Here is a 27,362-nt window from a genome sequence, read left to right as displayed (position 1 = left end):
ATATTTAAATTGAGGAACGTCTAATGTGTCCTTAAAATTTCCTTTATTTTTTTTTTTACATTTATTATATAAATTTGAAATATTCTATGTCATCATCATCTTACGTCGATAAACTTCTATAATATAGTATTTCAAAAACTGAAGTTATTTCAAATTTCTTCAAACAAGGTTTTGACCAATCAGGATCCAGGAATGTCTTCACTTCCTACAGCATATGCTAATGAGTTCGAGGCAGCGTTTTGTAGTTTCTGTATTGTCAAGGTGCTGTAGTAAGGTCGCAAACATATGCATTTACAGTAGAAGATTGGTGCCAAACTGAATGAGGAACGAAGAAGAGAAAGCAGACGACTGAAAGTGATGTAAGTTATATGTTAACTCGAAGTGTTTGTTTCAATACCAGACTTCAAATTTCGTGTTTGAAAACGAAACCAAATTCAGGTACAAATCTCGAAAGTAGAGGATATGCGTGTAGAAAAAACGAAAAGGAATTAAAATGTAATGAGTCTTTTCCTTGATTTTTAAGAAAAACAGGTTGTGTTTGACTCAGAAACGTGAAAAGCAGGAAGAGATAGGAATCACGAGGGCTTGAAATACGAAAAAGTATATCGAAAGTAAAACCCAAGCCCTCTACTTTCTTTTCAAAGATGGCGCCTGCGACTTTAGGTTCATCTTACAATCTGCGAACGCAGAACGTAGTCACTAATTAGACATTTTGATTGTTTTTTCAAACAGTTTTTCAATATGATTACATCTAGAGTATATGCATTAATATCTTATTTTGTAAAATATGCAAAGGCATGGAAATCATGCACATTTTTTTCACGTAATGTGTTTAAAATAGGTCAAATAGCAGATCGAGGCTTGAGGTCCCGACGGGGTGTACGTATGTGTTACTGATTATCAAGGAATATAAATAAGATCATTTCAGACAAATTAAAAAATATATATATATTAAAGTAGATCCAGTGTTCTGTGATGTCACACTTTTTTTGTAAAACTTTGAATTCATTAAAAATTGTGCAAGATAGTTTTATTTATTTTATGTGAATATAATCACATGGATGTAATTAGAATTATTGGTAAATTCAAGATATTTTTGCACTTAATTTTAAACTAAATTTCCAAATGTTAATATATTTTATCTCTGCAAAGGGGAGATAACTCTTTTTCTGACTTTTCTATCAGTTGTATGTCTAAATGCTATAGTTTTTCTTATTCCATCGATTAATCTTAAAATATTTTTGTAATTTTAGTTTTTTGATAAAGTTGACATTAAAATTAAACAAGAAAAACAAATTTCTGCCTACAAGATTTTACTTTTAACATAAAAAAAATACATTTTTCTGATGCTAAAATATGCTTTAGTTTATGTTTATCTCGCATCTCAAAAAGTGTGATGACATGTATATTTTTTCTAACAATTGGTGACATTTAAGTCTATTAAGTCGAAATCAGTTCGGTTTTTCAACTTTCCTCAGAGAATTTTACGAGTATGGAGCTACCTTAAAGAGATTGAGAAATAAAAAGGATTGAAAGAGCCAAATTGTGAAATATCATAGATAATTTGATCAGCTTTGAATGAAATGTGTACACAAAGCAAGTTATTTCATTACAAAAGGGATTTTTTTTAATAACCAGTTTAGCTCTCGCCCTCTACCAAAGGTACAGGGTATTGAACCCCTCTCTAGAATTGTTCTTGCTAATAGAAGGTTGATAGTATCAGAATTAATTAATTAGATTTTAATGGGTTGATGAGAAATATTTTGTTTGAAAATGAAAACTATATACTGTACTAAAAATGAAATTGGAAGTTTATAACAAATTAGTTCAATTTATTTAAGTTCCAAAGGCACAATTTTAAAAATTTGGAAAAAGCACTGCAAACAAAATGTTGCATTCTTATATTCCCATACTTGATGTTCGTTATCTTTTGCACTTACATAACACATTTCAGCCAACATCAGATTATGCAAAACTGTAAATTGAGATCTATGCACATTAAAACACACTGCATCTTGCTTGCTCTGGATTCAGATGTGACAATATTTATATTCATATTATTAATATTGATTAAACTGGTGCACTGAATATACTTTGAGGAGACATAGTATTTTTACGGTATTAAGAAGTAAATGAAAAACTAACACAAATCAACCCTGCAAATCCCAATAAATCAGGTTTTGGGAAAAATCTATTTGTAATCTTGCTTATTATTCCCTTGCGCAACTTGTTACGAAGGGGATACAGAATAGCTGCTGTCAAGTGCTGTATGTTTGTGTATGCATGTGTATGTGTGTTTGTATGTATCATATGTATGTCCACTTTAGCATATGGGAATGCTAGATTCAAAGATAACCTTCACATGAATGTTTATCAAACTTTGTACTCTTCTTTGGCATGGTAAAAGGACTAACCATATTAGTTTTCAACTGAATTGGTTACATATTTCTTAAAATATTGTTAAAATAACAACATTTAAAAAGGTAATTTTATGTATGACTTGACAATTAGCATTTCTGCTAAACAAAAGAAAGTGAAGGTAAAATTTGTGCATATGTACCATATGATGTGGTATTAGTTGGTGGCAGAAAACATTGGTCTCGGGACATTTACAGTCGGTCAAAGATAAATTGGTGAACTGTGTTTGTACGTGTACATGCATGTATGTTGTGATATTATTTAGTTGCATAAACATTTATGCGTTGTGTGAACCTATCATATCTCAGCAAGCTTTTTATGCAGTACGTTCGTCGGCAAGCTTTAAATAGTGAACTTCTTTTTTTTTTTTTAAAATCAGCGCAGCATTTTTCTAATCATCGCAGTGTCTTACCACTCGTGCCGAATAAGTATGATGTATTCTCATTGAGTTTTTGGGAAATACGTAATATTTAAGCAATGAAAGTAAATTTACAAACTTAAGTGACCTCATCACTGGGACATTTGGTTACCAGCAATCTTCAGATCTGATGCTTAGTATGTAATATAAGGTAAGTAAATTACTGAACTTCAGAAAGCATACATGGTGTGTTTCTGCTAGGAATAAGTAAAACCGCCCAACCACATACTGCGGAATCATTAGAGTTCGTGGTGGCTCAATTACCGTGGAATTCATGGCTACCTCTCATCCAAGAATTATTAAATGGGGGTTATAAAGTCATATTATTTCCTTTTGTATGTACAAGATAATACTCGAAATTACGTCCCCGTGAACTTGTGAAATTTAAACAATCTACGTAAATTCATGGCCCCTACGAATGATAATGATTCCACAGTACGCTCCCAGATTCGTAAATGAATCTTGGATTGTTGTAATAGGTATTAATATATTCTAAATTTGACCCATTTTAATTTTTTTTCATGTTTTTAACAATGTCCCTTAAACATTTTTTGTTAAGCAAATGTTGTTCAGTAGACATATTTTTAAATAACCTTTCCTTTGTAGAACTAAACTAGACAAAGTAAACATGAAAATTAGTGCATTAAGGTGGAATAACACATCATCACAAAATGGCTGACTGCTGATTGAAACAACATTTCGGATTTTGTGGACTACAACGTGCAACTTACTCCATAGCCAAGTGGATAAAGTGTCGGACTTTTGATGCGTACATCCCGAGTTCGAATCCCGCTGGGGCTTTTGTTGTAACTTACTGGAATAATTATTTTAGATGTTCATTTTTATCCCCAAACTGCAAATTTTTCCCTTATTTGACATTTGTACAGTTTATTTATCATAATGTCTTTCATTATCAAAAAATGTCCTGTTAATTTGAGTGACCTTTTCCAGGTGTGTTATTCCACCTTAAAGCCTAAAGGTGGTGGCTTACAGAAGCTAGAACAATACCAGTCAGAGTACAGATCTCCAAAACAAACTTTACACAAATAGAAGCTTCATATTGTTTAATGGAAACTTATATTTAATGGGCGAGACATAAGATACCAATACTTCAATATAAAGCTGTCAAAATTCCCAGATCTGTAGTCTATGTTCGATCTCGGGAATCTTGACACTCGTAAACTTGTAAGGATCTATAGGACAATGTGCATGCATCTCGACACTCGTAAACTTGTAAGGATCTATAGGACAATGTGCATGCATCTACCCAGAAATGGATTTATTTTTCAATCATCTATTTCTCAAATAAGAATGCAGCATTTTGAACAGTGGAGAATCCTTCATATGAATGAATTTTGGTCGATAGTACAGTGCCTGGACCTAATTAGCATACAAATTCAAATACCAGTACATAATAATTTACAAACATTGTGTTTTGTATATTTTAGGGATGCTCAGGGTAAAATAAATGAAATACAAATACATAGATAACATAAATTGCATGTTTTGTCTCGGTAAATTCAATCAAACGCTTAGTTGGTTATGTAAATTTTTTCTGCAATGATCGCTACCTTCATACTATAACCCTCTGAATCATCAAATTGAAGAAAGTATTTTCTTGTATACATTTGCATCATGCCTTTAACAAAATGATAAATTGATCGTGAAAAGTAAGTAAGATTACCTAAATTATTGTTTATATACATCAGTACGTTAGATACAGTAAAAGAAACAGCCAAATCATCGTCTATGGGAATTTTAAGTCATCATGATTATTTCATGCAGTTTGTGAATTGTCTTTGGTCAAAAGATGCGCATGTTGATTTCATGATCAGTCATATCACTTTCTACAGAGCTATTAATGGCAATCAATTTCCTTAAGAATTAGAGGGAATCATATTTTGTGGATGTAAATAATACTTTATGTACATTACTTAAAGTAAAATACCATGTATCTGGGTTTTTTTTTTGTTTGTTTGTTGTTTTTTTTTGCGCATCACAAAATTTGCGAAAATGGGGGAAATGTGTAACATTTTTAATTTGTGTCTGTCATTTTTTGTGATTTAAAAAATTTCTTATAGAAAATAATACAGGATATAATTTCTTTGCAATTTAAAGAAATCGTGGGAAAAAAACAAAAAAATAAAATGCTAGCGAAAATTGCAGGATGAACGGTACTTACTAAAATGTGTCTCTACGATAGGTTGAAGTATGCCAAAGACGAAAAAGAAGAGCCACGCCAGGCAAGCCAAAGAGAATAAACTGCGTGCAAGAGAACGCAGAGCAGCAGAAAAGAAACGTAAACAGAACATATCTGATTGCATCAGTGGGGATAAATCAACTGTGGAAAAAATTTTGCCCCAAGAAACACTCTCTAAAGATCCATTTGTACATGTGTCACACGAAGAACTGCTTCAAGGTGTTTCTAACACCGATGTTTTAGTCGGGGACATAGAAGTACCAATTGTCATTGTGGAATGTCAGTATTGAGAATTGAAACAGAACTCGGAGAAAGGTTTGGACTTTTACCACCTTCATCATTATGCAAAGTTAACATCCGCCCGATAGTCCGAATCTATCTCAGATCGCATTGGGGCCATGTGTAAAAGAGGTTTAAAAAAATAATTTTCAATTTTTTTTTTTTATTATTGAATCAGAATAAAAATAAACAAGTGAAAAGCTGTCAATGTGACAGCAAACCGGGTTTTCTTTTATGTAAACTGTATCCATAATCCATGTCAACCCGTATCCAGTGAAATGGAGTACCCTACATGTATATGCAACATTATGCCAAAAAATGGCTAAGTTCAAAAGCTGGTATTTTTTTCATAAATTATCAGAAATCAAAATCCTAGCAATATGCACACCTCTGATATATGTACAATTGATCTGCGAAAGAACAACTTCCTATCTTGAGAACTGTAGGACGAGTTATCCGTACAATGAGGGTACCCTATATGCAATATTTTGCCAAAAAATGACTAAGTTCAAAAGCTGGTATTTTTTTCATAAATTATCAGAAATCAAAATCCTAGCAATATGCACACCTCTGATATATGTACAATTGATCTGCAAAAGAACAACTTCCTATCTTGAGAACTGTAGGACGAGTTATCCGTACAATGAGGGTACCCTATATGCAATATTTTGCCAAAAAATGACTAAGTTCAAAAGCTGGTATATTTTCGATAAATTATCGGAAATCAAAATCCTAGCAATATGCACACCTCTGATATATGTACAATTGATCTGCAAAAGAACAACTTCCTATCTTGAGAACTGTAGGAGGAGTTATCCGTACAATGAGGGTACCCTTTTGGCAGCCGCCCGCCCGCCCACCCGCCCGCCATTTTCACCATTTTAATAACCGGATTTTTCCGTTGCAAAACCCGGTTAAAAATTAGAATTAATAATTTCGCAGTTATGTTTTCTAGACTAATTTTGTTCAATATTGTTATTAATTTCAACATATAAGTGAATTTCGAACATCTTTGTATTGTGTAACTATATTTACCAAAATCTTACTGTTTGTGTACATTGCCATGTTGAAATATTTAACTGCAGAAAAAGGGTTGTTAAAAAAAAATTTGTTGATACTAGTTCTTGTGGACAGTCCCATTTTTCAAAGGTATATCCCAAATCCAAGTGGGATAGTCCTTTGGGCTGTTTCATGCATATTGTTAAATTCGCACACTGCTTCTTATATGTGTGCGAAGTATAGAGCGATTGAGAGTGAAATAATTCCTAGAGGTACTAGAGCATTGTAATAACATTATATCAATGGACACCATTTAAAAATATCCTGTCAATTACCACTTACAATATGTGTTCTTAATTCTTTGAAAGATTATCAAAGAATATCTAGCTGATTTAATCCCACAATTGCAACGTGTAATAATCAGTTATAGACCAAACAGTAAAGGAATTGGATGCACGATACATTGTTTCACAATTACAAGGTCTGTCTGCAGATTTTTTGGGGCATTTGTCATAGCTAATACTATTTTTGTCCTTCATAACATTGACCCATCAGCAATATTACTACGGTATATTAAAATCAGTTGCGATAATACTTATTTCAGTGCTTGTATACTCAAAAAGTTTGGATGATCCCTCATTTTGTTAAAAATAACAAAGATCAAAAGAATTTTTATCAAAATCTGTTGAGATCACACTTATTTCAGTGCTTGTATACTCATAAATTTTTGATGATTTTTTGATGATTTTTGATTTTGGTAAAGATAACAACGATCAAAACAGTGTTATTTTGAAAAACAACAGTGGGTATGCAGATTAGAGTTGAATAAAAGCAAGAAAAAGAATAAAAATGTTACAAAAAATGCCCTTCAGATAAGGGAGAAGAGGGCAAAAGTAACTGACAAGGAAAGTATGCTAAATGCAGGAAAAAGGTCTTTCAAAAGAGGCAAAAAGAAGCAAAACAAATAGATGAAAAAAAGTTTACAGAACATGCAAAAGATGCTCAATGAATGAGAGAGAAGAGGGCAAAAGAAACAGCTGAAGAAAAGTGTATTAAACATTCATAAATTGCCCATCAAATCATCGAGACCAAAGAAAAGAAACAGCGTACAGAATGTGCCAAAAAATGTCAATAATCAGAATGATCATGGCAAAACAAATAGCTATAATAAAAGTGAACAGAACAAACATGAAATGCCCTTTGAATCATAAGAGACCAGGAAAAAAACCTAAATGGACGAAAAAAGGTATACTGAATGTGTAAAAAAAAATACCGATTGAATCAGGAAGAGAAGGGTAAAACAAACAAATAAGGAGAAAGAAAGAAAATGTACAAAAAAGTTGTCAGTTGTCAAAGGACGAGATGTAAAAGAGCTCAAGAAACAAATAAGAAACAAAAGATTGATTTGCATAAGAAATGCCCAATGCATTAGACACAAAAAGAATTTTACAAACTGTTCTTGAAAAAATGTTTATAAAAGATGAACAAAAGAAAGGAATGTCGTTGTCCCATGAACCTTTACCGTGAGGATGCGCTGTTTTACCAGAGTTGCTTGTGCTAAACGGCGATCAATATAAATTCCATACCACGTGGAAACGCAATGAAAAAGCAAACTGCGTTGACCGTAGTGTACCTCTCTTAAATGAGAAAAAAATCTTTGAAATGTAAACTGCAGCATTTCAATGTACTCATCATGGATGAGATATCTATGGTTGATGCTCTATTAGGTGGTGTTTCTCTATTAGCAGTTGGAGGTTCTTCTGTGTTTGCTTCTCCTTACTCTTGCCTGGGCAGCAATGATTCACAAAGTGATAAATTTTTCATATTTTATGTCACGAGGAGATGCTCCACTTAGGGATGCTCTTTTTCACTTTCAATTTCAGAATTTTTTATTGTAGGAAAATATTTGTTACACAAATTTTTGTGAAGATCGTATTGTTGAGAATTAAATTGAAATGCTGTGAAGATTGTATTGTTGATAAATTTTTTTCCTAAAACCTGTGTTTATAAATGCACCAAAAATTTCCATAAAATCTGTGTTAATAAATGCATATCAAGAACCAAATTTTACATTACGGTATATAAGTATAATAATTATGCTTCCCCATAGATACATAGATACTTTATAAATTCACTTTTTACCTCCGTTCTTTCCTTGGTGATATTGCATTGTTTACCGATAATCTGCTTAAACTTCAGCTAGTGAGTATTAATAACTTTAGAATAATGAAACAACCAAACCCCAGCTTAACCCTGAATAAATTAAAAAATAAAAAAAAACCCACCAAACAGACTACAACTTATACAATGTGTATCTCTAATGGTGCATTTCAATTTAAATTTCAGATGTAACAAAATGGAGGAAACGGAGGGCGAAACTACCGAGGAGACGATCTACGTCTACCAGTACCCGGGGGACGGGCAGGGGGAGGAGGGAGGGGTGGAGGCCAGGGTCATCAATGTGGGCGCCAAGGAGTGCCCCTCCCACGAGGAGGAAGTGACCACTGTGACGCAGTACGTTGAGGAAGTGGTGGAGATTGACAATGAGAATGTGGTGGTGGCGAACGTCATGGCCGCCACTGAAAAGGGCTCCATTAAACTTGTTCTCTCTGAGGAGGACAGCAACCCTGCGGAGCACGGCTACACCATGAATTACCGGCCGATTCGTCCCGTGGAGAGACAGAAGATGCGGCCCTGGCTTCTGGAGCACCTGGACCAAGGGAGTATTCCCGGACTCTCCTGGCAGAACCGGACACAGCGGATATTCCGGATTTCCTGGAAACATGCTGCACATAACTGTTTTAACAGGACTCGGGATTCGGACCTGTTCGAAAGATGGGCTTATCACACGGGTAAGGTTATTTTTTAAGATAGCAAAAATCACATGCAGAACCTTGGAACAATTCAGACCCATATATATTTGTGTGTTTCTGTTGTCTAGATTTTATTTTGTCAATATTTAAAATTTACATTTTTTTTCACTTTAAATTTAAAATATTGAATCTCGTATTCCCAATTTATTTTAGGTCGCCACCATGACGGTAACCACAAACGGTGGAAGGCCAACTTTCGTTGCGCCTTGAATAGCTTGCCCGACGTGATTGAACTCAAGGACCTGGGAGTCAGGAAGGGAGACAATGCATTCAAAGTGTACAAGTTTATTGATCTCAATGATGAAAAGGACAGAGAGGAGAAGAAGAAGATGCAGATGGTAACCAGGGGCACCAGGAAAGCGGAGGGCAAGAAAGGTCGGTAAAGGTCAAGGGTCATTGGTGAATCGGTGAAACATCAGACATCTAAGAAGTGAACTTCAGCATATATAATTTTATAGATTTACATGTCAAGTTAAACTTGAATGATGTTAAACCTGTATTTAATGAAATAAAAAAAAAGATTTTATCTGCAAAAATAACATGAAATGGTACAAAATGCTAGATGTGTTCTCAAGCATGTTCAGACATGAGCAGGTTATACAATTTAACCTAAGTTTTGAATCATTAGCCAATCAAATGGTATGACATTTATTCAGAATTGAATGATTCAGGCTAATGTGAATATTGAGCCTTTTCGTTTAGCCTGACCCTTTACTGTTTCTATTTCTAGTTGGCTCAACCCCCAGCACTCCAGTGGGGGCCAAGCAGCTGAAGACAGAGACAGGGTCCCCGGCCGCGTTCAGCATCACCACTGAGGGGGGCATGCTGCAGACCCTGCTCCACGCCATAGAACTCAAAAACCAGGAGGCCGCCACGGACAAAGACGACGATAAAAGGTCAAAGGTAGGTCAAGGAGAGGTCGTGATGTGTAGGTGTCAAAGCTATATATAGGGCAATCAAAAGAAATCTCAATGAATGCTGTGTACAGGTTTGAATGCAAGTTTTGAGTTTTCACCCTTATGACCTTGTAGATTTAAATGCAGGCCATATCTACGAGATTAAACACTTTATGAATTGTAAAAATTGTGCAAATTTAAGTTTAAAATGCCTCTGAACAAAATCACAATGCCGTGGTAATGTGCAAAGATTAAAAGAGGTAGAATAAGCCAGTAAATGATTTTCTCTGATGATATAATAATGACCATAACTGTAGACTTCCCTTATTATTAAACTGCAAAATACATAACGCTTTTCATATATAAAAAAAACCAATTAAACTTTGATTTCATGTAGGAAAAAATCCAGTTGACAGTGAAGAGAGGCCTGGACCAAGAGAACCAGCCCCGATCCAAGCGGACTCGCCAGGACTTCAGTAAGAAAGCTCCGACTGGTGAGAGCACGGAGAGCAGCGAGGGCGAGGAGGGGGAAGACTCAGAGACAGGGTCCCAGGCCAGCGGTACCTCCCACACCACAGGCACCGCCCCCGCCACCCCCACCTCTGGTAAGGAGGTCATAGAAGGAGAGAGAGGGGGGAGACCAGTTTTGAATCATTCTTTGTCTTGTATTCTGTGTATACAAGTTTATACTATGAAGAGGGTGGAATTTGTTTTGAATCGTTCCATGCTATATAATCTGTTAGATATGCTTTAAGGGTTCAGATTCTAATGCACAAATAGTTTATTCATCTGTCCGTTTACTTCTTGTTTGTTGTTTATACAAGATCTGAACATTTGTTGGTATAACCCATTTTCTTGTCTTTGCAGGCCGTAGCGTTGTGAATATGCTGAAACTACCTTACGTTATTGGTAAGTAGAAACAAAACGAGCTAAACTTTGTATAATGTATAAATAACTTGAATTAATTCTATGAAAGCTTTATTGCACATGATGCCCAAGTTGTCATTTTTCCCCCCACTTATTCCTCTTCTCCTTTAAAATGGAAGAAAATTAGTTTTTTAAAAGTATTACCAATATAAGATATATTGTTGATCTCGTTTGTTGTAGATGTAAAACAGCTACTAGCATTAGCAGGAAACAAACAGAAAGAATCAGAGGGCAAAGGTCAAAGTGCATCAGACAAGGTCACCATAGCCAATGTGACCCTTGACTCTATCCTACAGGATAGACTTGGACAAAACACAGACAGTACAAATGTAAAAATCACCATCCCTTACACAGTGTTTGAGGCCCTCAAGGCCAGGAACCTAACCCCTAAAGACCCGGCATCTTCGTCCTCACCAAGTACTGTGTCACTGTCCCAGAGCCCAGACGTGAAGAAGGAATCAACCTCAGCCACTGCAAAACCGCAAGTGTTAACGGTGGTGGGCGGTGCACTGGGCAACAAAGACTCCACGTATCCAAATATCCGCAGCCGTCTGATTTCCCACCTCAGCATCAGCGGTGCCCAGACGGTCAGTAAGCAGGGTCAAGGTCAGGGTCAAATACGGCCCGCCCTGGCGACTGCGGGGAAGAAGACCTTCGAGAAGGTGACTGTGCAGGCCATTCCACAACTGACACCGGTCAATTTAGGTACTTTATATATCACGGGTTCTAATATTTCAGTTATCTTTGAGTTTAGATACAAAATGTCGAAAGAGAAAGAACTAGTTTAATTTGCAGTCCTCCTCTTCAATTGATAATGGTTATCATTAATTACTGTTTACAAAGCCTAGAGTTAATTTAATCATATATAAGAGTGTACATTTGAATTGTTTGAAAGATGCAAAAAAATACGATTACCACAAAGTAAATATTGTTTGGTTTTTGGAGTGACAGTGATGTAACTTTGAATTTTCCCCGACAGGTTCCTCTGGTGACGAGTCTGAGCAAGAAAACAACAAAATCAGTATTAGTACCGTGAACATAAATGGTGAGTAAATTCTAAATCAGTACAAGTACTGTCAACACCAATGGTGAGTAATGGCAACATTATGTCAGAGATGCAGAATAATGTCTTAGTTTTTCATCCTTGTGTCTCCTCAAAAATCCATTGAAGTTGACATTTCAGTATTCCATTCCTGTTTCTTTAAGATCATCATGATCATGGGGAAGAAATTATGTTCAGATTATTTTTATCAGGAAATTGGTATTTTACATTTTGTTTATGTTTATACAAGACTTGTATAGCCGTCAAACTTCTGCAACCTTTGGAAAAGATATTACCAGTAGCTCCCAAAAATCATAAACGAAAAAAATGATCTGCTATGTAAGCTTAATGACTTATTTTAACTCGCACAACACAATGTCCAGGTTGTTGCATGAGTCGCAATCGCAGTACAGTCGTGGAAGCTAACCATTGCTTTATCTTTTTGTCTTTAAGCTGTAGCAGCCAAAGGTACATGTAATGATGTTGTGGTTCTGTGGTTAGTGCATGTGAAGGCAGGGGTGGGCGGGTCAAACTTGCATGTAATGTAACTCTTAAAAAATGTTAATGATTTAAGGTCTTTTGGAATCCAACTTTTACTTGACAATCTCATTATTTCTCTCTCTCTCTCTCTGGCTCTAAATCTGTATCTGTCTTTTCCTTGTCTCTCTCTCCACATTATGCTAATTTTATACAATCTCTCTCTCTCTCTCTCTCTCTCTCTCCTTATTTTTTTAAAAAAAAAATCGGCACTTCTGCAACTTTATCTGTTATCTAAGAGAATGCTGTGAAATATCACTTTTTGAGTGCAGAATGTGTGAAATACAAAAAAAAATCAAAATAAAAAAAACCCAGTGCCGAGTTCTGTTCAGAATCATGTTTTTGGGCTTAAAAGATAGTTTGCAATTGTTAAATCTTCATTCCTGGTATCCTTTTCTATTTCCTCTTTTTAGACCTTGCTTTGAATTGGTTTGCTAAATCTCTCTATCTTGAGTAGCATCCCATGGGCAATATGAACAGTTGTGGAGCAGAAATTTTTGTATCAATCCATGATTTGCAAAAACCTTATCTCTGATAAGTTGGTTGTCAAAGAATTATTAGATATGGTGTGAATAAATATATCAGTAATATATTTATTATGTGAAACAATATATATATTTTGATGAAAAAATTTGCAAATCATTGACACTGATTTTTGTGTTGAAAAAACAAAACTGAAGCATAGAGCTGATTCAGAAATAAAAGATAGAAGAAATAAAAAAAAAATTCATTTATAATTTAATCTTTCAGATTATGAATTTTTTCTAGCAGTTTGACAGTTGTTGGTCAGCCAATATATATCTGACTTGTATTATATGTATTGCAGCGGATGTATCTCAGTCAGAGACCACAACAAACAGTCGGAACAAAAAAGGAAACACAGGTACTATATCAACAGGTATTACCACAGGTACTATATCTACAGGTATTACCACAGGTACTATATCTACAGGTATTACTGTGGAATCTTCATTGTTAGAAGGGGACCAGGGGGACCAGTGTTTGTGGCTTTTGTGGTTAACCCTTGCCCACCTTTTTACATCCCCAGAAACATATTTACAAGCATTTGTTTAATATTCATTAAAATTATCCTGAGTTTGCTACAAATAAAAATCTCGTCCCAGTGAGCAAGAGAAATTAAGGCTACCCAGGAACATTGACCCCCAGGAATAAAAAAGATTCCTCCTGTGTAGCCCTGTGCAAATTGAGGCATATGATTCACTCAGAATGAAAGCCACCTGAAGATATACATATTTGAGAGAGAGAACTAAAGAGAGACAGACAGACATAGAGAGACAGACAGACAGAGACAGACAGACAGACATAGAGAGACAGACAGACATAGAGAGACAGACAGACAGACAGACATAGAGAGACAGACAGACATAGATAGACAGACAGACAGAAAGAGAGACAGACAGACATAGAGAGACAGACAGACATAGAGAGACAGACAGACATAGAGAGACAGACAGACAGAGACAGACAGACAGACATAGAGAGACAGACAGACATAGAGAGACAGACAGACAGAGACAGACAGACAGACATAGAGAGACAGACAGACATAGATAGACAGACAGACAGAAAGAGAGACAGACAGACATAGAGAGACAGACAGACATAGAGAGACAGACAGACATAGAGAGACAGACAGAGAGACAGACAGAGAGAGACAGACAGACATAGAGAGAAGGACAGACAGACATAGAGAGACAAACAGACATAGAGAATAGTGGAAAGAAAGGTTTTGGAGAGAAAGATAGAGTGGGAGAGAGAAAAGAGAGAAGAAACATTGAAAATCATATTAAACGACTGTTTATTTGTTTGTGTTTATAGAGCTAGACGCAGCAACAGAACAGGTGACTGTGGAGCTGAGCAACATCACCGAGGACCAGTCCAATTCAGACTCGGAAGGGAACCAGTGTAAGTAGAGTTATAAGTGAAAGTAGATATTGAAACTGTAGTCCAGACATTATGTGTTTGGGGAGGGGGAGGGCGGTTGCAAAATGAACTTTTGTTTTAATTCGAAAAAAAATCAAAATCCTCCATAATGACCTCATCATCAACTTGTCAGGCAACTTTATGCATGTGGTCATGAGCTCTTGCATATATAGAGTCATTTTATAGATGATTTTAATACATGTGCCCTGGATTACATCATAGTCCACCAATTTAAATTGATCTCATTATTATGCAGCTATTATCAAATGATTGGGCAGGGTGACTGGGGTACATCATTTTCAACAAATCGATTAATCAGCTGAATAGTTGGGTGTTTTTTTCATCATACATCATCTGGAATTCAAGTTATCCTTATTTTTCCTATGAAAATGGTGTGATTGCCTCATCTTCCTGTACATGACAACCTTCCTCTGATAATAATCTTATATGTAAATTTGATTTTCAACAAAATTGATCATCTACACAAAATGACTGAATATAGGAAACATTGACACACACATGTATGTTCATATATGGCCTAATACCCCTCAGTTAATGACTGTACAATGTCTCCCTCTGCTCCTGACTAAATCCCTTTCTCTGCGCGCACTGAGCAATATATTTGACAGCGGTGACGCTTTAGCAACACTTCTCCTGGATTTATTCCAGTCGCTGCGGAGGAGGAGAGAGGAAATAAACGCACGGTCATGACCTACTGCAACCTCGATACGGCCGACGCCGCGAGCCCCGGGGGTGAGGGGCAGAAGAGGAAGGGGCTGGGCTTTGTCATTCGGTCAGCTCTACAGATGCTGACCAACCCCCCGTACAACTCCCTGTCTTTCCAGGTAAGAGATGTTTACTTTTTTTTTTTTTGCAATTAAACCTAAATTTTCAATTATTTTTTTTCTGTTGCTAAGTAACTATCAGGTAAGTTATTCTCAAGTTAAAGTAAAGTTTATTTTTTTAAGAGAGAATCGATAGAATGAGTCAAGTAAAAAAGGTTTAATTTCATGTCTTCTTAACTTTATTATTATAAGAGAGAACTGATTTTAATGAGTAAAAAGTCAAATCAAAAAAAAGGGAAAATAAAGAAAGCTGTTCAATGTTGACAGGGGTTGCTTTTGCCCTGATTGTATGCTTTTCTTTAGGTCCCCAAGTTTCCATCCTCACCGCTGGTCATCACCAACAGGAGATACTTTGGTTGCCTGGAAGAAGACCTTGACCCAGTTACAGTGACCTTGACCCCAGAAGGCCAGTTGAACATTTGCGCCCTGTTCCGACCCTTAGAGAAGTTTGCGGTGAGAACGGAGGGATGTGAGTTCGAGGAGCCGACCTTTCAGTGGGTGTTAGACAGACTGCTGGGTCACGTTTTCTGTCCCGGGGTGACCCTGACTCACTACCCCAGCAATTGGGAGGGCACCGTCAAGGAGTTTGAGGAACCGTTCCGACGCATCCAGTCGGTGACCTGTCCGGTGTGGTATGAGATGGAGGGGTCAGAGGGGTCGGTGTCCTCCGTGACCCCTGTGATCTCTCTGTGTGAAGGTTGTCGCGAGGTCACGGACAGTCTGGCAGAAGCCATAAAGCAGGAGAATATCGAGACGGAGATTATCGTGATGGACGGCAGCGATGAAGGCCAGGAAGTGTACGAGGGCGAGATATCTCAGGTCGAGATCCGAATGGAAGAGGTCACGGGTGAAATATAGCCAGTTCAAAGGTCATTTATTCAGTTCATTTATGCTTGACACCATAACTTTAAAATGTCTTCTCTATCATTTGTTTTTTTAACATTCTGAATATGCCACATTATTTTTTCACGCTCCCATGCTATGTAAAACATGTATATATAGAATTCTATGTAGCTTAGAATTCCCCATTGTATAAAGATGAACCAGAAATAGAGTTATTTTTTTGTAAAAAAAAATGAATCTGGAGTGGATTTTGTAAATATTTCCGTAGGCATGAGTCTGTGAATTATGTTTCATGTTCAAAATCAATGTTAATAACTGATTGATATTGACGGATTTTGTGTCAAGAATTCATTACCAGATAATCTTTTATGTCTTGGTTTACACTGTGTGTGCTAGATTTTGTGTTTATTTTGGGACTTGGGCATTGGAACGCATTTATTTGATTCGAAAGCAGATTGATCCCTCCAAAACATAAAATTGGGTGTTAGTTATCAAATACAAATTATTAAAATGTATAAGATACTAGAATACATTTATTTGATACAAAGATTGATCTCTTCAAAACGTAAAATGGGGTATTAGATACTGTAAATTCCTTATTTTACGCGTGTACTTAATTCTGCAATGCCGCTGTTTTGTGTCAAATCGCGAGAATATGAAATACCGATCACCATTTTTTTTTTGTTATAATGTCCTAAAGTTCAAAACTGTCTGAAAAAGTAAAAGCGAGATTTTAAAATCCGTGATTGTTGCTTCTCGCAATTTTACGAGTTAATTAATTCCTCGTGTTTAAATAGGAATCTACAGTATCAAATACAAATTATTAAAATGTATAAGATGTTGGAATACACTTATACAGAGAGTTTACATTGTCACTTTGAAGCATTGATTGTAAGTGTTACGCAAAAAAGGGAACAAAGATGCAGATATAGAGTTATACCGGTTTCTGTCTTCAACTGTTAGATGTTTATATGTTAAATTCATTACATGTTGCAGAAATCCACAAATTCAATTGTTGCAGTTATAACAGGTTTAAAAAGATATGTTTTGCATAAAAATTATACACAGATTGTGTATTGAGATATTTCAGCACAATCCATGTTAAGAGGTTATGTGCTAATAGTCTTTGAATTGAGGGATTTAAATTTATTGATGGAACCTTTTCGCCAGAGAAAAACAGACAAATATATTTAAATATGTGAAGAATTTAGTAAGGCAGCTTTTAAGAGTCCAATATATTAAGGTTAATTGTCTCTATTATAAGAGACATGACTCTTATTAATTGAAAGGTGTAATCAAATTTTTCTTAGCAGGCATATTTCCATTACGATTTAGATTTTTTCATGTTGCAATTTGGAAATGGGGGGGGGGGGGGGGAGCAAATTTGATATGAATGTTAAGTCTAAATTAAGCCTTGTTTTTGGCTCTTCAATCCACTTTAATACAATTTTGCTTAGGCAAAAAAAAAATACTTTCCAAATCAAATCTAATTACCTTGATTGCAATACACATAAAAAGTAGACACATTGTTGGGCAAAATTTGGTAGCTACTGCCTTTACTGCTTGACAATTTTGTGAAGGAGTACATGTAATGGTCATTTAATTCCTCTGAGATCAGGAGTTATCTCTCTTATCAGAGGGTCATGGAGCCTTAAGGGATATATATAATCGGGGTATCTGTGTGTGTGTGTGAAGAAAGAAAGGCCTCATCAGTACCTCTAACCACTATGGTTATATCAAATGGTTGATCAGTAGATAGTTGAATCCACTTCCATTGGGGATATATAGGGCAATAGTGTATAATTAGACACTTGCTCAGAGTGAAGTACTGTATATTTACTTCAAAATTGTTGATTCATCTGAATTTTTTTTTTGGTCTTTTTCATTGTTTTAATACCCATACCAAGTAATGTGCCATTTTATATGTACATGATGTTTTAAAGGGTGCATTTGACTTGTTGAGCTATGAATAATAAAAAATCAAATATTTGTTATAAATCAAAAGTCACCATTTTCCATTTGATGATTCCCATGAACTGTGTTGCAATATGCATGTTGCATGATTTGTCATGTGTTTTGACAAAATTTGTTGTTACTCTGCCTCTGTTATGATGTCATGTGACCATGTGCTATATTGTGTTGACTACCAGGGTGTGTTATTAGATGACATCATTCATGAGATGGCATCATTCATGAGATGACATCATTCATGTGATGACATCATTCATGAGATGACATCTGTCATGTGATGACATCTGTCATGTGTTATATATCTAGTGTTGATTGTAACATACAGCCTCAACCTTCATCATGTTGTGATCAACATGTAATGTGTTTCTTTTTTTGTTATAACAAACCAGCATTCTGATTAATACAATTAATTTTTGATTGCTTTTGCTTTTATTGAGTAATATCTATATGTACCTGACAGTGTGTAATTACATTTGCTTGATTCATCGCAAGTTTTGATAAATGTACATACATTGAATACATTACTTCATTCTTCTTTTATAAAGTCCACCCATACAAATAATGTTAAAGATGTAGTTTGATATTATAAATATCTGTGTTGATGGCTTAGTTTGTATAACAATTATGGGGGAAAGAATTTCATTTTTGGCCGGGCTCAGAAAATCTAAGTACTGTTGGGAATTTGGAAATGACTGAATAACAGGGAAAATTAGGTCAGGTGTGCCAAACATGAATAATTAGGTCATGTGCTGCATATGAATAATTAGGTCAAGTGCTGCATATGAATAATTAGGTCAAGTGCTATACATGAATTGAAAAAGGGTAGAGGGAGGGTGTTGTGTTGACAAAAGGGGGTGCTGGTTTCAGTTTGCCATTGCTGTATTTTGCTTATTGACGATAATACATATGACAACTACACATAATTTTTTTCCAACGCTAATATCGCACTATGTTTTGATTTTTATTACTCATGTTTTCTTTGTGGATTTGAAACTCTTAAACTTGTTTGAAATATTGTGTTTTCTTCTAAAATTGGGTGAATTATAATATCATGTATCTTCTAAAACTTTGATGCATTATTGTGTAGTATGTTCTGAACTTGGATGGACTATTGTTAATATTCTAATACAAATGTACTAGGTGAATTATGTACAGTGAATACTTTTTTTCATACCTATCCAAATATAAGTTATGCCTTTTGAATTAGCATGCACAGTTGGAAAATACGATAGAATTTGTACAGTTCTTATATTACTTTAGAATTAGTCATTTTATATCCTCATAATTTGCAATCCATGGGTATACTTTTTGTTTTTGAGTTGCATTATCATTGATTTTACAGTTATTAAATATGTGTATTTCCAAAGACTTGCATCATAAATATTATGTACCTTGTAACTTGCAGTAGTTTAATGAAAATAAAATGAAAACTAAATTGAGCACACTTCTTTATTCATATTTGTGAATAATTATTGTTTGCATTATTGGCTATATTATTGGTTATTCCTAGAAACTTTATTATATATTTACATTTAAACAGAAGTTATCTTTCTTAGTAAATCTTTTATAAGCTGACCAGAGAAAGAAAATTATATACATTGTAAACATTTTTATTGAAAAATACAGACAAGCAATTTAGCATGTAAAATTAAACTGCATTTGAGAAATAAAAGAATGTTAAAAAATAATCGACATGAATATTGATCAGAAAATTCCATGCAAAAATTTATGGTACATTGTTTCTTAATGACCTGTTTAAGGTGGTATGGGACACCTCCATATTGTGATGTATTTCAGATCGTATTAAAAGTATTTTTATTATAATGTATTTTTATCCACAATACTATCGACAGATATCCCATACCACCATAAGATGAGATTTCATGCAGTATTTTACATTATATAATTATTATACTTTCATGTTAAATACTAAAATCTGATTGGCTTAGACGCAGTTGACAATCCGTTCTATTACCCTCAGCGTTAGCAACACACTTGGCAACGGGTAACACAACAAATTGTTACACTGCTTTTAAATAGAAATGTGAATTTTATGGCGAACCGTATGCGCATAATTTACACGCATGTAACAATTTGTTGTGTTACCCATTCTGGTAACGCAAATGTAATAGAACAGATAATCAACTGCGTCTAAACCAATCAGATTTTAGTATTTAAAGTATAATGAATATAATTATGGCACAAATACATTAATTGGCAAAGGCCCAACAAATGGAGATAAACATAACCTTCTATTTACAGGGTCCAATATTTAAGGAATGAATTCAATAATTATTTGATTTATACGATATAAAATGGTTGTGGGCAGTTTATGCTTTATAAACCGCGAAGGGTAAACTGTTTCAAACCATTTTATATCGTATAAAACTAATAAATATTGAATTCATTCCTTATAATTTAATTTTTTTACTCTTCATTGTAGATAAAAACGGTCATTTGACCTTTAAAATGACGTATTGATACGTTTTTGACGTTAGTCTTACTATGACGTTGGCAACATTCTTTATACGATATAAAATAATTTTTAAACCAATCAGAAAGCGCGTTACAACCAGAATTAAATTATTTACAATTAATCAGTCCTTGCTCATAAAGGCCCTAAATTTTGAAAAATGATGAATTCTCTTCCAAAATGCTAAATTATCGCCTTTAATGGACTATACCAGAAGGAAAGAAAGCAGTGTGCACCGAAAATTGTTTATTGGACAATGGTTAGGTAATAGCTGAAAATCAATAAGCATCAGATTGACTATGAAACAGTTGGTGAAGCTCTGGCTTACACTTGGAAAGTTCTGTGTATTTGCCCATATGTCTGAAGTTCTGGTTACCGTAAACGTACTACATTTGGCTGTGTATTCTATTTAGCTTGTGGCGGAATGCAGCTTGTGCTAAATCAAGTACATCGCTAAATGTAATACAAATATGTTCATTATAAATTTTAATAGTCACATTCAGGAATACGCTAATTCAAATCCACGCCAACTTTTTAAAAACTAATTTCTGCAAAATATTGTACATGCCAAATGTAATACGATTACAGTAATTAATTACGATAGCTGTAAACACAAGTGAACGTGATCTCTTTTGAGTTTGATTCAATCTTCAATTGATCATGTCACTTAAATTTAGTTGGTGTATGTATTGCCATCAAATTCAGAAGCATCTTGCAAAGTTCTGCTTCCATGTATATGTAAGACTGTCTTTTGAAAAATTTTTGGTTCAGGTTCAGTGTCAATTCAGACTTAAATATATGAACAGACCTCAAAACAAGGTTGATCTTATGAAACTTTGATTTTAACAAACCTAAACTTTCAAATTAAAAAAAAATAAAACTGCTGCTATTGAATCCTTTTTGAATATGGGTATTGATAATTTTTTAATGCCTCAGAAAAAAGAAATGCAGGCTTCAATAGCAATACATGTACTGAAAAAAAATGGGAAACAGAAGAATTTTCTGAATTTTTTTTGTGTTGTTTGAATATAAAGGAGGTACATATGACAAGTAATTTGAATACTGTAGAAGCAGAAATATTCGTTGAGGATTTAGTTCAGTTATTTTCGTTGGCAGTATTATTTAATGAAATTGAATCAATGACGAAATTTTAACCCAAGTATTCATGATTATAAAGAGATTACGATATGACGAAATTAAATGCCAAGGAAAATTATATTCGTTTAAAAACAACAAAATTTTGACCCAATGAAAAAAGATGCTTCTACAGTATAGTCAGCTCAGAACTATAGTTGTCCAGCATCTCAATCCAAATATTTCCCGCTGTTTCACTGTGAAGGAACCATGTAATGTATGTAGTTCTTTCTCTTGCAGATCGCTGCCTGTGGTGTAATCTGAACTTCAAAACCAAGATAGAGCTCCTCGGACACTTTATATCCCTCCACGAGGACATGTTGATTCCAGAGTCGGACTCCTCGGTCAAGGACGAGGACCCTCCAGGCACGGTCGACGAAGAGGACTTTGGGGTCAGCAAGGAAGGGGCATCCACAGACACAGCAGGGGCCCTGGACCTGACAAAACCCAGGGTGACAGTGGAGAGGAATCCAGACGTAATGTACACTAATGTAGTGGATTTATCCTTTAACAAGTTGGAGGATGGAGATGAGGCGTTGGATTTGTCTAACTCTAAGAAGAACCTGGTGGTCAATGAGATCAATGTCCCCCCGGCCGATAACAGGCCTCAGTACAGCCTCAACAGTTTAATCGAGGCACTCAGGAACACCATTGAACAGGATCGCAAAGACAAGAGGGGCCCTGTAGGGGGTAGCTATGTGGAGGAGGTGGAGGATGAGGAAGAAGGGGCCCAGGAAGGGGAGCCGGTGATGAAGTTTGTGGACCTGAGCTCAGACTCTGATGAAAGCGAGACCGAGGCCCCACAAAAGGAGGCCTCGTCTGATGTGAAAATTTCGGTCAAGACGTTTCAGGTGAATGGGAAGATGATGTACCGGTGTACCAAGTGTAACCGTGTGTTCAGCAAGTCCTGTACGCTGTCTCGTCATGCTCTGGTGCACACACAGCTGTTTCCATACCTGTGTGGGATATGTGATTCAGAGTTCAGGGACATGAGGGTCTTGCTAAAACATCTGGACCTCCACGGGGAAGACGTGGACTGTCCATGTCCAAAATGTGAAAAAATCAACCAGGAAAAGACTGTGGCCAACCCAGCCAAAAAACCAAAATCTGGGAAAGGTTCAAAGTTCAAATGTGACATCTGTGGTAAACAGTGTAACACGGAGGAGAGCTGGAAGAGCCATGTGAACTCGCACACCTCAGGAACCGTCTCTGTCAGCTGCAACATCTGTAAAATGAAGTTTTCCTGTCACAGAGCTCTCAACAGGCACCGCATGTCTTCGCACTCCCTGCAGAACTGCCCGGTCTGTCTCGAGTCCTCCTCAGACCTGGCTGCTCATATGGTCAATCATCCGGGGGTGTTCATATACAAGTGTGGACTGTGCTCGGATGGGTTCAATCGCCGGCCTGAACTCCACGACCACCTCAAGGTTCACACCTCGCTAGGAAACACTAAACCTCAGAACCAGTTGAGGCGTAGGGTGAAACCCTTGTCCAAAAAGACCCTTGAGGCACGACTCCTGAAAAAGACGAAGTCGGATGAGAGAAAAGCTGCTAAGAGGAGGGGGGCTGCTAAAGGGTCTGGGGTAGAGAAGCAACAGCAGCAGAAGGCCAAAAATATCATAGTGGAGACTCTCGAAGACAAAGGGGTAGTGACAAAAGCTGTCATTATTCCTGAGAAGGAGGAGAGCAAAGAGGCAGAGAGTGAGGAAAAAAATACAACTGCAGCATCCAAAGTAGAAAGTGGGGGAAACATCCCTCATTTTATGATGATAGATGCCTCAGTGAACTTTGAGGTTGAACCAAAAGAGGAGTGCATTGAAAAAAACCAAAACAGTAACATGAGCAGTAATGGAATGACGGGAGAGGTCAAAGTCGAGAAAATGGAAGTTGAGGACTCGGCCACTGAAGAGATGCCAACCAATAAAAAGGGAGAGAACCTTGTTACTTCACCCATCAAAAGCGAGGTCCCCCTCCCAGTGGCTTCAACAGGCTCAATGAGCCTCAGACGGCGGAGGTCTCGAAGGTGTCGCTGGCATGACAACGACTCAGTATGTGAACAATGTGACGGATCCTTCATCAAGACCATTGCTTTTGAGAGGAAGCAGAAGAAGGTCTCCCCCACCTCCTCCGGGGACCTCAGCCAGCTTGTAGGGTCAGGGGAGGACCTCGATTCCCTGACCAGTGGCCCCGAGGCCATGGCTCAGACTGCCAGCCCCGTGTCAACAGCTAACTAACCAAACACAGCTTACAGGTGTCACAGTTATTTTCTGGCAGCCATGTTTGTTTAGTAGTCATAAATCTCGATTCAAAACCAGTTGCTGTTCAACCTACTCAATTTTTATTGATAACTGTCACTTCTATGATATTTTTTTGGGTGGTAAATTCATCTGTTCTTTTATTGACAGTTGTTGAAAACATCAAACCTGAGTTTTGGTCACCAAACTAGTGTCCTGTCTTTTCATAGAATACCTTGCTTTACTCTAAAATTTATGGTCTTGAGGGATTTTTTTTGTAAATTTCTCAGTCAGAAGTTAGTAGAATTTATTAAATAAAAATCTTCCAAAATAGAGCTGGCCATTTTAAAACTCTTCTTTCCAGCCTTTATCATACCTTATTTTTTTTTTTCATGTCGTTAACTGCTAAGAGAACCATACTAAATCCCATTATTGATTTATTGTATTTTTAATTTGGACTTGCATCTGAATACCATTAGTCTCTACTAAAACAGTTACAAAATGTTGCCCATGTTATGTTGTCAGTTTTTAGTCACATATCGTTATGTCTCAGCTGCTTGGCATTACCTAGAGTGTCTGTGATGGTGTTTTCATTTTGTTTTGGCTTGAGTTATTTCGCTATATTTCTTTTTTGAGGTAATGATATATACAGGGTTATTTTCGCCCCATGTGATATTTTTGCCCTTAAGCACTTGCATACAGTTTCATCCCGTCTCGAGTTTGCCTGGACACATTTATGTTTAAAGAGAGATAATTCAAGACATTGGAATATGCTCAGTCCTTAATCAGTCAACAAATTTGGGGTTGTCCAAATCCCACCTGACAACGAGGGCGAAAGGGGCGAAAATAAAACGTGGACGAATTTTTCCCTGTATACAGTGTAACAAAGTTAAATGACAAATTGAATCCGTAGATGTGATATTGGTGTCATGTTATAGAAAATGCATTACTGAATTTACAAGGTTGTTTTTACTCTTTTATTTATTTTCCGATCAATTCAACACTGAAAGTTATTGAAATATTACATTTATTATGAAATTAACATGGGCCGATTTGACATGATATTTTTAAAAGCTGACAATGAATCTGACATATTGAAATCTTTTTTCAGTACCATTATGAGTGTTTATCATTAGCATTTGATAATTTTCAAAATTGGGTATGTTGTTTACATAAATAATTATTACTGGTATTTTTGTGTGTATTTAAAAATAATTCATTATTAATAGTCAGAGGTATAAACAGATTTATATAAGTGTACCAGAATACCAAAAACTGCCTGTTTTTCCTCATAGAATTTTTTTTTTCCTTTCTCCAAATCACGATTTTATCCTTGGTCTTTGGTTTTTTTTTTTCTCTTGAAAGCTAACTAATAACCTGGGAAGAGGCATGATTATTATATGAACTAGCTAGTTAATTTATATGATTGTCTGTGCCATCATTGGCAAAATTAATTTTCTCCACAAAATTTTAAAGTCTACTATTTTAAAGTAAACTTTAAAACATTAAAGTAACCTGAAATCACTGTTTGAAGTGTATATTAAACTTCTTTTTTTGGCAAAAACATTCTCAGATAAAGTTCATTTGATAAAACTATTGGTATATTTTTTGGAATTAAATTCAATGATGTAGCTATCTAAAAGGGTGAATACTTGTACATGTATTCACCTTGCACAAGGGGTCAAGGTGAATATTTTTCTTGATGGGTAGCTAAACCATCAAATCCCCCCCTCAAAAAAAAGTAACTCTTTACCAGAAAGGGTTTGGTATTCTACATTTTGTTATGTGCTGTTACAAAGACTGTGATGTGACGTTATAGATCATAGCAGTATTTTCTTCGGTACTCACCCTGTGCACCTGTCTGTCTCTTGGTCCATGATAGCGAATGTGCATCAACCAATGTCTCAAACAGCCCTTTGATATGTTATATATGCATTATGTAATAATAACGTAGGAAAAAAAATATCACAGGAGTAAGTTAAACATTAATGAAATTATATTGACTTTTTTGCTGCAGTTTTTTTTTTGGGGTGGGGGGGGGGGGGGCAATTTTTTATTTTAAACTCCTCTTAAATGTAACTTGTATCTTGTTTTCTGCTTTGATTTAGTAACCAAATTTTAAATACCTGTAACAGTGTATTGTTAACATAAAACTGAAAATATTGATGTTTGTAGAGAAAAAAATTGAATGATACAGATATTATGGCCAGTGTTCAAAGCCCTTAAAGATCAGATAAACTTTAGGCTTAGACTACATGTATGTGTCAGATTACTCAGGATTCGGATTAAACAGGTCTTAGATTATGGTAGATGAATTTCAATGAAATAACAATGCATTCTGTTACGTTTAGATAAATAGCATTGTATTTGTTATGTGTGGATAAATAACAGTGTATTTGTTACATGTGGATAAATTACAGTGTATTTGTTACATACATGTACATTAATAACAAATTAACAATGTTCTTGTTTCTTATGGAAAAATAAGAATGTACTTGTTACATGTGGAAAAATAACAATGTTATTTTTTACATTTGGATAAATAACAGTATATTTGTTACATATGGAAAAATAACAATGTTATTTTTTTTTTACATTTGGATAAATAACAGTGTATTTGTTACATGTGGAAAAATAACAGTTATTTTTTACATTTGGATAAATAACAGTATATTTGTTACATATGGAAAAATAACAATGTTATTTTTTTTTTACATTTGGATAAATAACAGTGTATTTGTTACATGTGCATGGATAACAATGAACCTGTTATCAAAACAGGTATATATGAATGTACCTGCTTAGCTTAGCTGGAGTGGTATTAAATATCTATATTAATATAATTTAAATAATCAGTAGTTATTTTTTTGGTCTTGTTTTCACTTTGTTACGTGTGTATGGCAGCCGTGTTTGATATATGAGGCATTATGGGTGATGTGACATTGTGAATTTATTATGTTCAAGAATTTTTACATTATTATTTATGTACAATGTTTTAATCTGCATTAGATAATTGTCTTTAACATTAACATACTTGTATATATAAGAAATGCATTTTTTTATTTTACCATTTTCAATTAATTTTTGCGTGAAGTATATATATAAAAAAAGAAATGTATTACAAATGTATAATGTTTTTCTCCTTTTCAAATAGCTATGTAACCTCATAATGGTTTTCAGTTCTAGTACTTCAATTTTGATAGTGTATGTGTATACAATTTAACTTGTGGTTTTTTTTTTTGCTGTGTGAACTATACAAGTCAAGAGTATGTTGTACAGTGTACGGGTATCCCAAACACCAAATGTCTTGAATTTCCAAGAAAGGGGGA

General features: G+C 35.4%; 1 protein-coding gene across 3 annotated transcripts; it reads left to right on the top strand.

The window, feature by feature from the left end:
- The first annotated feature begins 206 nt into the window (after positions 1 to 206).
- LOC105336742 (uncharacterized) lies at positions 207 to 25,091 on the top strand. 3 transcript variants are annotated; one of them, XM_011441174.4, is made up of 13 exons: positions 207 to 359; positions 5,040 to 5,351; positions 8,661 to 9,166; positions 9,341 to 9,562; positions 9,918 to 10,090; positions 10,481 to 10,688; positions 10,951 to 10,992; positions 11,191 to 11,715; positions 11,990 to 12,055; positions 12,506 to 12,520; positions 13,416 to 13,472; positions 14,429 to 14,515; positions 22,040 to 25,091. In XM_011441174.4, exons 2-13 carry the CDS (start codon positions 5,314 to 5,316, stop codon positions 24,031 to 24,033), a joined length of 3,933 nt encoding a protein of 1,310 aa, XP_011439476.3. In that variant the 5' UTR covers positions 207 to 359; positions 5,040 to 5,313; the 3' UTR covers positions 24,034 to 25,091. The 3 variants fall into 3 exon arrangements, with proteins under 3 accessions (XP_011439476.3, XP_065924122.1, XP_011439477.3); XM_066068050.1 differs by lacking the exon at positions 5,040 to 5,351; XM_011441175.4 differs by lacking the exon at positions 12,506 to 12,520.
- Positions 25,092 to 27,362: the final 2,271 nt, after the last annotated feature.

The sequence above is a fragment of the Magallana gigas genome, chromosome 1 (genome assembly GCF_963853765.1).
Source record: "Magallana gigas chromosome 1, xbMagGiga1.1, whole genome shotgun sequence".
Classification (NCBI taxonomy): domain Eukaryota; kingdom Metazoa; phylum Mollusca; class Bivalvia; order Ostreida; family Ostreidae; genus Magallana; species Magallana gigas.
The sequence above is the reverse complement of the archived record's forward strand: the minus strand, read 5'-3'. Positions and strand labels throughout refer to the sequence as shown.